At 37.2% G+C, this 14,694-nt stretch overlaps 1 protein-coding gene across 4 annotated transcripts in view; it reads left to right on the top strand.

Moving 5' to 3' along the window:
* HERC2 (HECT and RLD domain containing E3 ubiquitin protein ligase 2) overlaps nucleotides 1-14,694 on the top strand; it is a 102,213-nt gene that overhangs the window by 59,256 nt on the left and 28,263 nt on the right. For all 4 annotated transcript variants that reach the window (XM_053969216.1, XM_053969223.1, XM_053969210.1 and 1 more), the window contains exons 47-65: nucleotides 123-265; nucleotides 1,643-1,741; nucleotides 1,837-2,005; nucleotides 2,118-2,243; nucleotides 2,838-2,946; nucleotides 3,075-3,214; nucleotides 4,632-4,822; nucleotides 5,930-6,035; nucleotides 6,204-6,295; nucleotides 6,848-7,023; nucleotides 7,474-7,585; nucleotides 8,397-8,478; nucleotides 8,578-8,721; nucleotides 9,303-9,393; nucleotides 10,782-10,959; nucleotides 11,394-11,475; nucleotides 11,558-11,729; nucleotides 13,622-13,766; nucleotides 14,420-14,645. In XM_053969216.1, coding sequence (XP_053825191.1) covers nucleotides 123-265; nucleotides 1,643-1,741; nucleotides 1,837-2,005; nucleotides 2,118-2,243; nucleotides 2,838-2,946; nucleotides 3,075-3,214; nucleotides 4,632-4,822; nucleotides 5,930-6,035; nucleotides 6,204-6,295; nucleotides 6,848-7,023; nucleotides 7,474-7,585; nucleotides 8,397-8,478; nucleotides 8,578-8,721; nucleotides 9,303-9,393; nucleotides 10,782-10,959; nucleotides 11,394-11,475; nucleotides 11,558-11,729; nucleotides 13,622-13,766; nucleotides 14,420-14,645 — 2,583 coding nt within the window. The remainder of the gene's footprint in view (nucleotides 1-122; nucleotides 266-1,642; nucleotides 1,742-1,836; nucleotides 2,006-2,117; nucleotides 2,244-2,837; nucleotides 2,947-3,074; nucleotides 3,215-4,631; nucleotides 4,823-5,929; nucleotides 6,036-6,203; nucleotides 6,296-6,847; nucleotides 7,024-7,473; nucleotides 7,586-8,396; nucleotides 8,479-8,577; nucleotides 8,722-9,302; nucleotides 9,394-10,781; nucleotides 10,960-11,393; nucleotides 11,476-11,557; nucleotides 11,730-13,621; nucleotides 13,767-14,419; nucleotides 14,646-14,694) is intronic.

The raw sequence follows: 14,694 nt of genomic DNA, 5'->3' as shown, positions 1-14,694 counted from the left end.
AGAAGAGTTGCAAGCTGATTAAAACAGTACTTATGAGGGAGAAATTATCTTCTTTTTGGATACCATCTTAACAATGTCAGGGAATCCCTTGGAGACAAACTTGAGTTTGTGTTCTGTGTTAGGAGTGGAAGCCTTAGTTGGCTGGTTGTTGGATCACCCTGATGTTCAAATCACGGATCTTTCTGATGCTGATACTATCTCCGATGAATATTCAGATGAGGAAATAGCAGAAGAAGTGGAAGAAGCTGAAGCTGCTTGTCCTGTAGTGAGTATTAACTTAGTAAACCTGAGTTATGCTAGCTAGCTGCAAATTTTGTAATTCTTCCATTTTTGGGAAAATGAGGAGAGTACAAGGACAGCCTGCTGTCCCAAGCTTTCAAAACGGTAACAAGGATCATGTTTGCCCTGTGTATCTAAGACATGACATAAAACAACCTAGAATAATCCATAAATACTTTGTGAATTAGGACAGGGGAGGGTAGAACGCAGGTAGATATTTCACTGGTGGTAGTTTCAAGTATCCCTGATAGATGCTCTTAGTTTCTACAAAAATAGTTGATGTTATAGTGTAATATTAGTAAAGGAGTTCTCCCTTCTCCTTTCCCATGGTCTGAAAAACAAACACATTACCTACAAGGAAGGACTTAAGATCTACTGAATAAATGGCAGAAAAGTCTATTAAATAACTTAGCCTTTTCCTTATAAAAAACTTTTTCCACTTACTGATGATAAAATTACTGTTACAGTGCCTATTGAGTGTGATAGCTTTAATATGAATTTGTATTAGTCTTCTGTTGACTTTCAAGAACTGCTTCAAAAAAGGACTTGTCAATAAAATTGGTTTCATATTTCTGTTTATCCTTGAAGCACTTATGTTGAGTTTTCTTGCACATGTGGGATTTCGTAATTTAAATTAATGCATTATATATTGAAGGAAATTAACTTGACAGCTTTTGCTATCTTTATCAGGATTGCAGTGAAAAACTGCTATATATTGCCTTTAATGAAAAAAAAAATTAATACTCAGAACAGAACAAAGTTTTCTGAAAATTCTCCTTACAGCTGAATGCAGTAGTTCTCTTAAAAAATTAAGCTAATCAAATCTTGAAAGGAATAATTTTTAATAAATGGTATTTAATTTTTTAGATTGTATTTCTAAAGGAGTACTTTAAATCTCGTTGTACTATCTAAAGAAAAGATAGTAAGCTTTAGGTTAGAGATCACCATTCACCACTTTTTTTTTTTCCTCTCCCAACAAATGTCCTAAGAAGTGAAATGTGAATCTGTATCTTCAAGGCTAATTAGAGTAGTGACAAATCCTCTTTGTTTTGAGTTTCCTTGGCAATCAGGTTTCATAAAAGCAACTTGCAGCTTCCTTCAAACATTTTGAAAATTTGCATCTATGTTCCCTGAAAAGTAATTTTGGAAAGTAAATTTTAATTTAAAACCAAGTAGATAATAAATGTTATCCTTATAGTGAGTTGAACCTGTTGAAGTTTTTTTTCCCATTTTGGCACAGAGCTGGGATATTCTGTGGGATTATTTTTGTTGAATTATCTTTAGTCTTTGCCAACAGTTTTATTTATCTGAATTGAAAACAAATTGTGTAATTGTTTCATATTTATTTTGGACTTTTTTCCAGTCAAGTGGTGCTGTTGTAACAGAGAGCCAGACCTATAAGAAACGAGCTGATTTCTTAAGCAATGATGACTATGCTGTCTATGTTAGGGAGAATATTCAGGTAAGTATGAGGATCAAAAGCAACATAGAAACTGCTTTCCTGCTGGTACTAAAGCCTTTACAGATCTATATCATTCTATTGTCCTTTTTCCCTAGGTGGGGATGATGGTTAGGTGCTGCAGAACCTATGAGGAGGTTTGTGAAGGAGATGTAGGCAAAGTTATTAAATTGGATCGAGATGGATTGCATGACCTGAATGTGCAGTGTGATTGGCAACAAAAGGGTGGTACTTACTGGGTCAGATATATCCATGTTGAGCTTTTAGGTGAGTTCACTTCTGACTGCTTTTTAACTGAAATGTGAATTGTAGACTAAGGGAGATGTAGTTTTGGAGGGGGAAACTCCACTCACTATCTATTTATTCTTGCATCTGCTAGGATTCCCACCACAGAGTTCTGCCTCCCATATCAAGATAGGTGACAAAGTGCGTGTGAAGAGCTCTGTCACCACACCCAAATACAAATGGGGATCAGTTACTCACCGAAGCGTGGGCATTGTCAAAGGTAATGTGTTATTCACATGGGGCACGGGGAGGTAAGAAACTCAAGACCACACAGACTTTCTTCTAAACATGCTTAAAAATCACACTGTTTTGTGGAGTATTGTGTGATGGTAGAGAATATAGAATGCATTTGAAGTCTGTGGTGAATTCATAGATGTGTACTCTGGGGCAGCCCATTTTGTTAGCCTGTCCATCTGCTTTTGAGCCACCTCATTTGCGCATAGTAAAAGTCCTTAAGCATCTGTGCAGCTTCCGGGTGTAGTTCTCATTTACACTTTGGATGAACCACATATAATTTTCCTTTAAGAAGTAATTGTAGCTTGAAAGCTTCATAAGGAAGCAAGGAGAAAGTGGGATGCACTTGTGTCAGGCTGTAAGGGATGTAATTGAAGTAATCGGTCTTTGAAGAGGCACAGATTTTGATCATACTGTATCTGTGTTTAGAAGTACATGCTTGCTTGGGAACTGCTTCTAAAAAAAAAATTAAGAAGAAATCAGAGTAGAAGAATTGAAATGGAGTACTACTCTAAGGACTTTTGGCTTCATTTTATAGAGGTTTGCCACACCTTGAGTTTTCTCCATGTTTTTGTCACAGCATTTAGTGCCAATGGAAAAGATGTTATTGTAGACTTTCCTCAACAGTCGCATTGGACTGGCTTGTTGTCAGAAATGGAATTGGTCCCCAGCATTCATCCTGGAGTCACGTAAGTCATGATTTACTTTTGGTGTACAGGAGTTATCCTTTATCTTATTATCTTGATTCTGTTGTCTTGTCTCATTAACAAGTAACTTGTACCATATATATAGACTTGTTCTTCTCTTGTCAAATCAGGTGTGATGGCTGTCAGATGTTTCCTATCAATGGGCCTAGATTCAAATGCAGAAACTGTGATGATTTTGACTTTTGTGAAACGTGTTTTAAAACCAGGAAGCATAACACCCGACATACTTTTGGCAGAATAAATGAACCAGGTAAGTTTTGCAGTGTGGCTCTTAGATTAATTTAAAATGCATTTTTATTTTGAAAAAAGCAGTTTTAAATTTCAGCTCCTTAATATGATGAAATTAGTGTTCAGATTGACTGCCTAGACAAAAAAAACATTTATAGTGTTGCTACAATTGCATGTGATGGACTACAACAAAACATTAACCCCTAAACCATTTTTGTAGTGTTAAAAAGTTTAAAAAATGTCTATGTGGCAGTAACTCTACATGTCAGAATGGCATTTTTACTTACACCAATAATAAAACGTGTAATTTTCTAATCTCCTGCCTTTTTCTGTCAGCCTAGATGTAGATGAATAGAATCCTCATAGTGCCAGGGCCAGCTGGAAATACCTAAGATGTTTTCTTATGCTTCAGTTGCTCTTCACCTATTTTGCCTGTCTGTGTGATGGCTGTCACCTCATTTCCTCTGTGATGGGGAGGCTCCAGAGGATGTAGTGGGAAAGGGAAACCTTTTAGAGGACTCATAATCAGACTTTTTTTCTCTAGGGCAAGAACAGATACAGCTATTTTAGCTCCAGAAATTTTGGGCTTTGCATTGTTATGCAAAACTTACCTGATGTTTTGTTTTACTTCTTTTCCATCCACCTGTCTAACAATTAATCTTATCCCTGGTATTTGCAGGATGATGCTGACTTCTGGACTAAATTTCTTTGTATTTACACATTACCAGTGTAATTGTTTTGGAAAATGAACAAACCTGGTTCCCCCTAGAGATTATGAACATGGATTATGTGTACATGATGGTTTGTCTAATGGGCAAAAAAACCCATTCCTTTAATAAGTCAGTTGATATGGCTGTGCAGCTAGAATGGTGTGAATCTGTAATCCATCCCCTTGCCCTGTGTAGGAAAACATTCTTTTCATCAAGATATCTAGATGCTGCAAAATCAGTGAAGTGGAAGTAAGGTTTTTGCAGGGAGGAAATCTACATCTCCCCAAACCACCTTCTTCTGGAACAAGATTTGGATTTTCCAGTCTTCCAACTTTTCTATTTCTATGCTTTGGGAGGGGAATTTTGTTGAGGTTTTGTTGCGTGTTTTTCATATGCTGTAGTGGTGTAAAAAATTGGTGTGCTGTGGACCTGTATTTTGAATTACACATCATCATAAATTTTGATCTGTATTTTAAATGGAAGGACCTTTTAAAGTAGCTGTCTAGTCAAGAACTTGGAAAAGTTGAAATTCCTGTTAAAAAGGGGCTACGCCCTTTAAGCATTACTACATAGCATCACCATACCGATGTGACATGCACCTATGCCCTAAATGTAGCCTACATACCCAAAATATTGGATTTGTTACATTTCCTTTCACCCTGCTTATGGGTTTCAAAGGAGCAATTTTCTTTGAGAGGTGCATGCTAAATGTGTCACTTCACCATGCAGGTCAGTCTCCCGTGTTCAGTGGGCGTTCTGGAAAGCAGCTGAAGAGACGGCACAGTAGCCAGCGGGGAATGTTACTGGATGATTGGTCAAGGATAGTCAAGAATTTGAATGTCTCATCTTCTGTGAATCAGGCTTCCCGTCTTATTGATGGTAGTGAGCAGTGCTGGCAGTCTTCTGGTTCACAAGGAAAGGTAACTTTAAGCCCTAAATTATTTATTCTGGTGTACTTAATGCTTAAAAGGATCTCCCTAGAACCTTGCCTTCTCCAGGCTGAACAACCCCAACTCTTTCAGCCTGTGTAGGAGAGATGATCCATCTCTGTGATTGCTTTTGTGACCCTCTTCTGATCCACTCTACCGGGTCCATGAGGGTTTTTGGTGCTGAGGACCCCAGAGCTGGTTGCATCACTCCAGGTGGGGTCTTACAGGAGCAGAGTAGAGAGGGAGAATCTCCTCCCTTGATGTGCTGGTCACTGTTCTTTTGATGCAGCCCAGGATGCAGTTGGCTTTCTGGACTCTGAGTGCACACTGGTGACCCATGTGCAACTGTTCATCCACTAGAACCCCTATCTCTCATTCTGTGAGGCTGCTCTCCAGCCTCTCATGTCCCAGCTTGTAAGTATAAGCAGGATTACCCCATCCCTAATGGAGAATGCCACAGTTGCCCTGGTTAAATTTCATACAATTGGTGATCACTCAGCCTCTGGTATATAAAGGCCACTCTGCCTTGGAGGGAGGCAACAGCTTCTCTGGTTTGGTGTTATTGGCAAAGTTACTTAATGTACATTTGATTCCTGCAGCCAGATAATTTATAAAAGATGTTGTTCCTTAGTTTATGGTTTACCAGTTTCATTGGCCTGCAGCAGTGCTTTGTGGCCAGCCTAGGCACCAGGATGTAAAGCTGGGCATCTGTTCTCTGCCTGTTGATACTCTGTTGATGGCCATGCTGAGAATATGCCCAAGTACCCTTACCCCAGGTTTCTATAGACTGTAACCTAATACTTACATTATGTCCCATTACTTAACCTCCAGTGGTACTGTGATTTCTGTCTTCTCAGTGGTGTTGGTCTTGGCTGAAATAAATTGTTTGCTACAACTGTTTCTCTTGTAACTGGACATAGGACAAGCAAGAAGTTCACAAGGTCATTTCTCTTTGGCCAGCTGCCATATATTGCAGCTGTTGTGTACCATTCAGAGATGTTTTCCATTCTTTCTTCAAACACATGACACATATATTCTTGTTAATCATATGGTGCTCATAACAATACTACTAAAAATGAAATTCTGTGTTTCCACTAGCACTGGATTCGCTTGGAGATTTTTCCAGATGTTCTTGTTCACAGACTAAAGATGATAGTGGACCCTGCAGACAGCAGCTACATGCCCTCCTTAGTTGTAGTTTCAGGTATGTGTATGTTTTCTAAGAAGTCAAAAATATTTTTTTTTTTGCACCCAACAGCAGGTATTTATCTGTTTTTTGTTAACATAGTAATCTGTTTAACATGCACAGTGCCTGTTTGTGAAACAAACACCATATCCTAAAATGTTTTTCATTCTGTGTTTTGTTTTCTAGGGGGTAATTCCTTAAATAACCTTATAGAGCTAAAGACAATCAATATAAATCCTACAGACACCACAGTGCCTCTACTCAGTGATTGTACTGAAGTAAGTGAAGTTCATGTGAGAATTACTCTTGTGTGCAACAGAAAAAATATTGTGCTGCAAGAGATGAATGAAAAATATTGTTATGATCATTAAAGCCTGCTATTTTATTTTTCCTCTTAACTTAGCAGTATTTCTGGCAAGTTAGTCAAGTTAATTATTCTAAAAAGTTTTACCATAATCACAAAGTAACACTATGATAGACTTAGATATTTTAAGGGGTTTTATGTAAATCAGTATACCTGTGAACCAGTAAGACATTCCAATAAACTTAAATTTTGGGGATAATTTTGGATAGCAGTTCTGATCTTTTCTAGCAGCAGCAAGGAGAAATGCATAATGAATTCTATGAGACTGGGAGTGAAATCTCTTATATGAATGAGGCCATATGCTAATGGTAAAGCATTAATTATTTACAGCTGAAATTACAAGCATTTAAAGTGACAGATTCATTTTCTTAAAGTGACAAAGTCAAGCAAAAGTTGTAATTCTTTCCTATGTTTTATGAAGTTACATAGAACCCAAAAGATGTAAATGGAGTATTTTTCTTCTTAGTACCACAGATATATTGAGATTGCAATCAAGCAGTGCAGAAGCTCTGGCATTGATTGCAAAATACATGGCCTCAGCATACTGGGACGTATACGTGCTGAGGATGAAGATTTGGCTGCAGTCCCTTTCCTGGCTTCTGATAATGAGGAAGAGGATGATGATAAAGCTAACACTGGGAGGTAGGTAACTGCAGTGGTGAAGGCAGGGGGAAATGGCAGAGAACCTTAGTGTCTATAACTCTGGAGATGATTGGAGGAAGAACACATTAATTAGGTTGAATGGTAGTAATGAGAAATCAGTATCTTTATTGGAATTATAAGATAGATCCTTTGTCAATAAATACAATCTTTGAGATGATCACACTGGTGAGGTGTTACATTTTGTATGACTTATCCCCTTTTGCAGTACATATATAGACATGATACATGGCACATGTGTATTTACCACTGCTCAGCAAAATATTCTGGTTTGGTGTTCTTTTTTTTTTTTTTTTTCCCAACTGTGGTAGTGCAGTTTGAGTCCTGAAGCTGCTCCAAACTGTAAAAACCAGTAAATACAGTAAAAAGGTGCCTATGCTACAGCATGCTGTTTGCTAAACTGACCATGTTTTCTTTTCTCAATATGTTCAGTCTTGTTAGAAAGAAGGCAGCTGGGCTTGAATCAGCAGCTACAATAAGAACCAAAGTTTTTGTCTGGGGACTGAATGACAAAGACCAATTGGGAGGGCTAAAAGGTTCCAAGGTAGGTTGTTTTCACACTTAGGTGCAAGAGAGAAACAGTGAAAAATGAAATGGACAAGTTACACAACTTAAAATCAGCTACAAAGATTAGGTTTTGGTGGGTTTTTAGTGTTAAGACATGTAGATGTCTGCTGGATGGAAAATTGGAGAAAAATTGCATTTTGGTCGGTACTCTGAAATCTGGCTTGATTTTTAGCAGCCACTCAATCATTTTAGATGATAATGAACTGTTGTTTAAAAAATATGTAACTCTTGACATATTCTGTTCCTGTTGAGTCTGCACACATAAAATAAAACCTTTGGTGAACTTTCTTATGTATTACTTGTATCTAGGAATAATAGGAATTTCAGCCCAGTGTGCAGTCATTTACATGTAATTTTAATATAATACAAGATGAGATACATCGCAAATGCTTAATCAATTTTAAATATCATTCACTAATCTGAAAATTATGTTCAGAGCATTTCTTCAATTGATATTGTGAAAGTATAATATTGTATCTATGGAGTACCTTGAAGAATCAAAAGGTTAACTTTTCCTGTATTCTACAGTTTTCTCAAGAAAACTTTACTAAAAGAAAGTCCTTGTTTATATGGCCTTTCATTTTTTTCTCAGGTTTTATATTTATCATAGTTTCAGTATTAAATTTTTTAAATTGTTTTTTGTCCTTTGCCTGATGTAATATTAATTGGCATGGGTGAAGCATCTGAAAGTACCTGTTAGATTAACTGGTTTATCACTTAAGAGCTCTTCTCTTTAGAGTAAAACATTGAAGTGAATTGTAATGGTTTCTATTTCCTGCCTGCTCTAGATAAAAGTCCCTTCCTTTTCTGAAACCCTGTCTGCCTTGAATGTTGTGCAAGTAGCTGGAGGATCCAAAAGCCTTTTTGCAGGTAACATAAGTTTAAAATAAATGTAATTATTTAAGGGAAGAAACAGATTCTGAATTGTGAAACACTAATGCTGTTTCAAACTTTTTTTTTTCGTTTTAGTGACTGTAGAGGGTAAAGTGTACGCCTGTGGAGAAGCCACAAATGGGAGGCTGGGTTTAGGAATATCCAGTGGAACTGTGCCTATTCCCCGCCAGATTACAGCTCTCAGCAACTATGTGGTAAAGAAGGTGGCTGTTCACTCAGGTACTGACTACTGCTGTCCTTATATACATAAATGTAACATATTAAGCCTGAAGATAGTTCCTTTGCAGTTTTCTTGGGTGCTGTGATGCCCTAGCATATCAGATTCTTTTTGTTTTTTTAATAAATACAGGTTACTGAATTCTGTCTGTTGTATACAATGTCAGATTAAATCTAAGGGTTCTGTTACTAAAATCTGTGAATTTAGGCCATACAAGTTTTCTTATTTGCTGGAAGATGACTTTGGTGTTTCCATTTGGCTGAAAGAAAGTGTTTTCATTTTTAATATTTCCAAATGGTGGGTTTGTTTTTTTCATAATTTTTTCTTGCAGCTCTGAAAACAGTAAATTGAGTGATTATTGGTTTGGTGGTTTTTCATTTTAAAATGTGCCAGGAGACCTACTGTCACAAAAATTTTTTATTTTAAATTAAATCACATAAAAGCTCCAAAGAAAATAAGTAATGTCTATGGAGCTGAAAGGTTCATACAGTTGTATTGTAGAAGAACAACAATGTTAAATTGTTGCTAAGACCTGCTGCCTGTTTGAAAGCTCAAAAATGTAAATTTATGTTTACAAATTCAGGTGGCCGGCATGCTATGGCATTGACTGTTGATGGAAAGGTGTTTTCATGGGGTGAAGGAGATGATGGAAAACTTGGTCACTTCAGTCGAATGTAAGGATACCAAATTTTTCTGTATTTCAGTAAAAGATTCATGTTGAATGTTACAGCACAGTTGACCACCACCATTGACAACAACAGTATTTTTAATACAGTAGGAATAAAAAAATGTTTTACAAGAAGACTTTTTCCCCACAGTATATTCCAATTTATGGTGCAGCATTTGTAGCAGGCTTCAGCCATTTAGAAAGGAGGCATTCAATAACTAGAAAGATGGATAAAGTCTTGACTAGTATTTTCAAGTTGCACTGATGAAATCCATGCTTTCTGACATACAGTTTTTGTTTACTTTTATAAGATACGGTTTTCAGAAGTGCCTTGAGGAGTAAAACCGTAGCAATTTTATATTCCTGAGCTGTAACAGTTCATAACTTAAGCTGTCATTTTATAGCCCTTACTTTAGACTTCAGTTCACAGACTTGTTAGTCAGAAATAAACTTCTTCCACTTTTTAGTAATACTAGCTAATCTTCCACAGGACAGCTTTAAGAAAAATTTGAATTTTCTAAGATTTTACTTTGTATGTACCCACAGAACAGTATTTTGAAAGGAAAAAAAACCCTGATAAACAAAGCGCATTGGTAAATACTTTTGTCATTCTGATATATTTTGAGGACCTGCCCATAATACCTACAAAATTAAATCAGATGGGTAATATGTTACAGCAAATAAATTTTTATAAGGCTGGGTCAGATTAATGAAAAGGGAAGTCCAGATGAGAGCAGTATTACCGTTTTTTGCTCAACTGACTCATGTTTTATGTAATTTTACTGAAAGTGAGATTTGGAAGAGATTTGCGCATTTCATAATAGCAGTATTTCCAGAGGCCATGCATAATTTTGTAGAATCTTATTAGTGGTTGTGGTGCACCACTATTAGGAAATCTTGAGTTGAATCCTCTTTTGGAATTAAGAGAACACTGTAACCACTTGAAGAATAAATGTTAGCAGTACTCATATAGAAGTCTAACAGTAAATTCTAGTTTTGATTCCTCTGTTGTGAAGAGCAAAGTTGGGATGGGAATGTCATCTCTTAATCTTACTGTGTGTCCACTGCTAATAACTCACTCAAATTTGGGCAGTGACAGGAAATTGGTTTTCACTTTCTATTATGTGCTGTTTAATTGATTGAATTTGAAATTTTTACCTCAGTTTGGCAGCATATACATAAAATATTCTTTAAATCATCTTGGAAGTACATTAAAATAGTGTAAACCTTGGATTTATGGTGCTGCTATAGAGTACATCTTGAAATCAGAGTGTTGCATATTACTTTATCTTGAGATTACTGTTAGTTATTACACAATTTGTATTGCAACAGTTGGAGTATATTGTGTGGCTATTTTATGATTAACACAATGTATTTGTTGTTAATTTTCTTCAGGAACTGTGATAAACCCAGGTTGATAGAAGCATTGAAAACCAAACGCATCCGTGATATTGCCTGTGGCAGTTCCCACAGTGCTGCTATTACCTCTAGTGGGGAGCTGTATACCTGGGGTCTTGGAGAGTATGGAAGACTAGGACATGGAGATAATACCACACAGCTGAAGCCTAAGATGGTAAAATCCATGTTTCTTGTTTTTGATGAAATGCAAACATGTTTAACAAATTACAGCAACATGAAGCTAAAGTAGCGAAAAACATGAAGGCAGTATGAAGACATTGCTTTGGAGTGATCTAAATTAGGTTTTGGTACCCATACCTCTAGTGAAAGTAAAGGTATTTCAGAAAGGCCAAAAAGATCCAGTCTCTTTCTTGGGAAGTGATGTAAAATCAGCAGCAAGTGCTGCTTTCAGCATTCACGTCCTGCATCTACTTTGATGCATAGCTGGAAGCTGCCATGTAGCAATGTTGGATTCTGGACATGGCTGAGTAGTTCTTTGCTCAGGCTGGGCACAATGACTGAGATGAGTCATAAAACCTTGGACATGTTTGTAAGGTTTTAAAACATAATTTCTTCAAAAATTTCTTTCTTACTCCTTCTGTTTTGTAGGTTAAAGTGCTCCTTGGCCACCGAGTCATTCAGGTTGCATGTGGAAGCAGAGATGCTCAGACTCTTGCTTTGACAGATGAAGGTAGGGGTATCTTGTTTCAGAAGCTTTCTAGCATCTGGGAGTACTGCGATCATTGTTTGACCTGCAATTTGATGTTTGTTAGGTTTGGTGTTTTCTTGGGGTGATGGTGATTTTGGAAAACTGGGCCGAGGAGGAAGTGAAGGATGCAACATTCCTCAGAACATTGAAAGACTGAACGGCCAAGGCGTTTGTCAGATTGAGTGTGGTGCACAGTTCTCGTTGGCGCTGACCAAGTCAGGAGTGGTGTGGACATGGTATGTTACATTTGCCATGAAGTATTAACAAAGCAGTTGTTCTGTGCTGTATTTAATTCTTCTTTGACTCCATTTGTTCCTTACCTGTGTGCTTTGTCTCGTAAACTGGCAGCTCTTCCAGGCGAGCTGCATCCATTCAATGACTCTGACACTGTAGCATGCTTTCATGTTTACTGTACTCTTTTAGAATGCCTGGCTCCTATTGAATTAGAGGCAGAAAGGGAAGATCATTCCTTCTCTTGGTCACTGTGAGACATGTAAAGGAATGTTTAAGAGTGGAGAGGAAAAAGAAACCTTGAGAGCCATAGCTTGAACTATGACGCCTACAGCTAAAGCAGAGACTTGAGAGAGTAAGGATACAGGAGAGTAAGGAAGTAAGGTGAAATTCAGGGCAGATGAGAAGAACTTCTTTGAGAGCAGGGGAGCACAACAACAGCTTGTTGCTGCTCAGAAGGCCACTGAGTTGTCAGTAATGACGCCTTGGAGCACGAATTGGTATGAGATAATCACTGAGAGCTACTCAGATATGGTTTTATTTTTCTCCTTTTTGCCTGCTTGCTTCTGCTTTGTTTTGAACACAAATCTTGCTTTTGAATTTTTAAACCTTTTTGTGAAATCTGAAAGCTTACAGCATGGCAGGTCAACTTTAGGGCACTAATCAGAGCAAGGTCTTACCCCATCCTTGTATAATAAGACTGTGACCTATTTGATGTATATCAAAACTAAGTAGACTTAAACTAATAATTTTTGTTGTGCTGTCAGCAGTTGTTGAATAACATAGAGATATCCTCAAAACTTTCATTTTTATGAGTTACTACTGTTGTTACAGGGAAGAGAAGTTTTCAACAGAGATATTGTTTTGCAGAGTGGCCACTGGAAACTGTATTTCTTTCTTGCTCTCTGTCTAATTTTTTTTTGTAGTGACAAAAGGAGCAAGAGGAAAGATAATTTGACAGTCTTTATTTTTAATTAAGAACTCATGTCAAAATTCTTGTTTGTTCCTTTCTTGCCCTAGTTTTTCTCAACACTGCTACATCTAGTCAAAAATCTACAGCTATTTCATGACATTACAGGTCTACAAGGAGATTTTTGGGTCTGTTTCAACTGGGGATGGCTGAATTGCTTTTAAACTTTTATTCTTCTTGAATTTGTAACAGTTTGAAGAAAAAAATCATCACTTCTGGGTTATAACTTTAGGTAGATAACAGTACTCTGTGTCATGCTTCTCTCCAGCATAATATAACCTTTCTTCAGAAAAATTGGTGGTGAGCAAAAGAGCCGAGTGAGTGGTTACTAAAAACATAGTGGAAGAAAAAAACCCTGATATTTCTTTACTGACATTCTTGGTGGAAGCATTTTAAGGTGTTTACTTTTGTGTATGCTATTTTTTTAAGTGCTATTTGTGTATAACAATTTTGGATGAATTTAAATTATGGAGACCTCAGAATCTATATTGAGGCTTCCAACAATGTGAAAAAAAAAAAAAAATTCTGAAAATATTTTAGTTCCCTGTGTATTTTTTCCATGGGAGCAGACTTAGGTTAAAGGTTCTGTTGTTGTTGTTAGGTTTATCCTAACGTGAATTTTGAAAGTGTTTATAATTGCAGTGTTTCTGCAGGAGAAGAAATTAAATGTAATGGCAGTTACTTTGCATACAAAAAATAGTCATAATCGTGTTCTTCTGTATTAGGGTGAGAAGCTACAGTGTAATAAACTGCAGTTGTCCTCATTCTTATGCCTTTGGGATTCAGTTTTGAAGCATTTGCTAGTTGGGGTGTGTGTGTGTGTTTCAGGCAGTGATACATGAAGTATATTCAGTTGGGAACCTGCATTGAAGAGGAGTTTGTAAACAGCCCAGTTGTTCTGAGTGTTACATTTACTGTCTGTTGCAGGGGTAAGGGTGACTACTTCAGGCTAGGCCATGGCACAGACGTGCATGTACGAAAGCCACAGGTTGTGGAAGGACTGAGGGGTAAAAAGATTGTGCACGTGGCTGTGGGAGCACTCCACTGCCTGGCAGTGACTGACAGTGGACAGGTATGTTGTGTGTCACCCTCCTTTCCCCTATGCAGAAATGAATAAACTGTTTAGGAAAGAAAGTATAACAGTATTAGTGCTGATTAAATGAAATAAAAATTACATTTCTTTGCTTTTAACAGTCCGGCATAAATATAAGCATGACTGTAATTTAAGAAGTATAAGCATTTAAAATATTAGTATTGCAGTTGAAACATTTTTGTCATGGTAGCTTTTGTAGTGTTTTCCTTGTATTATCTCATGATTGGTTTTCTGCTTCTTACTCTGGAAATGCAGCAGCAGTCATAGTATTCTGGACAGATTTTTCAGCTTTATCATAATATTGTTTCAGATCTCCAATGTAATTACTAAGCAGTTAATTCTTCTAACTTACTGTGAACATTGAGTGATTTGTGAATCAACTGATCAGTTATAATTTGGTGATAATTTATGAATTATCTGATAAAATGCTGCTTTGACTTTTTTTTTTTTCTTTTAATGTATGATAATGCTGCATTATTTAATGGAGGTGGGGAATGTCATGACAATAGATTGCCTAAAGTGTCCTTGATTACTAGCACAAATCACAAACATTCTCCTTAGTGATTTTTAAGAAAGCGCTTAATTGAGATAAGCAGTGAAGCCAAGTAATACGTGGAAATTTTTCCTGGCAGGTTTATGCTTGGGGTGACAATGACCATGGGCAACAAGGCAATGGAACTACCACAGTCAATAGAAAACCCACTCTTGTCCAGGGCTTGGAAGGCCAGAAAATCACTCGGGTTGCCTGTGGGTCTTCCCACAGTGTAGCATGGACAACGGTGGACGTAGCTACACCATCTGTTCATGAACCAGTCCTTTTCCAGACAGCGAGGGACCCTTTAGGTGCTTCTTATCTTGGTTGGTATTTGTTGCCTTACATTGTTTTTCCTTTACTGCCATTGGTGTG

Source organism: Vidua macroura, chromosome 2 (assembly GCF_024509145.1).
Source record: "Vidua macroura isolate BioBank_ID:100142 chromosome 2, ASM2450914v1, whole genome shotgun sequence".
NCBI classification, from domain to species: Eukaryota; Metazoa; Chordata; class Aves; order Passeriformes; family Viduidae; genus Vidua; species Vidua macroura.
Note: the sequence above shows the minus strand (reverse complement) of the source record. Positions and strands in the feature narration are given on the sequence as shown.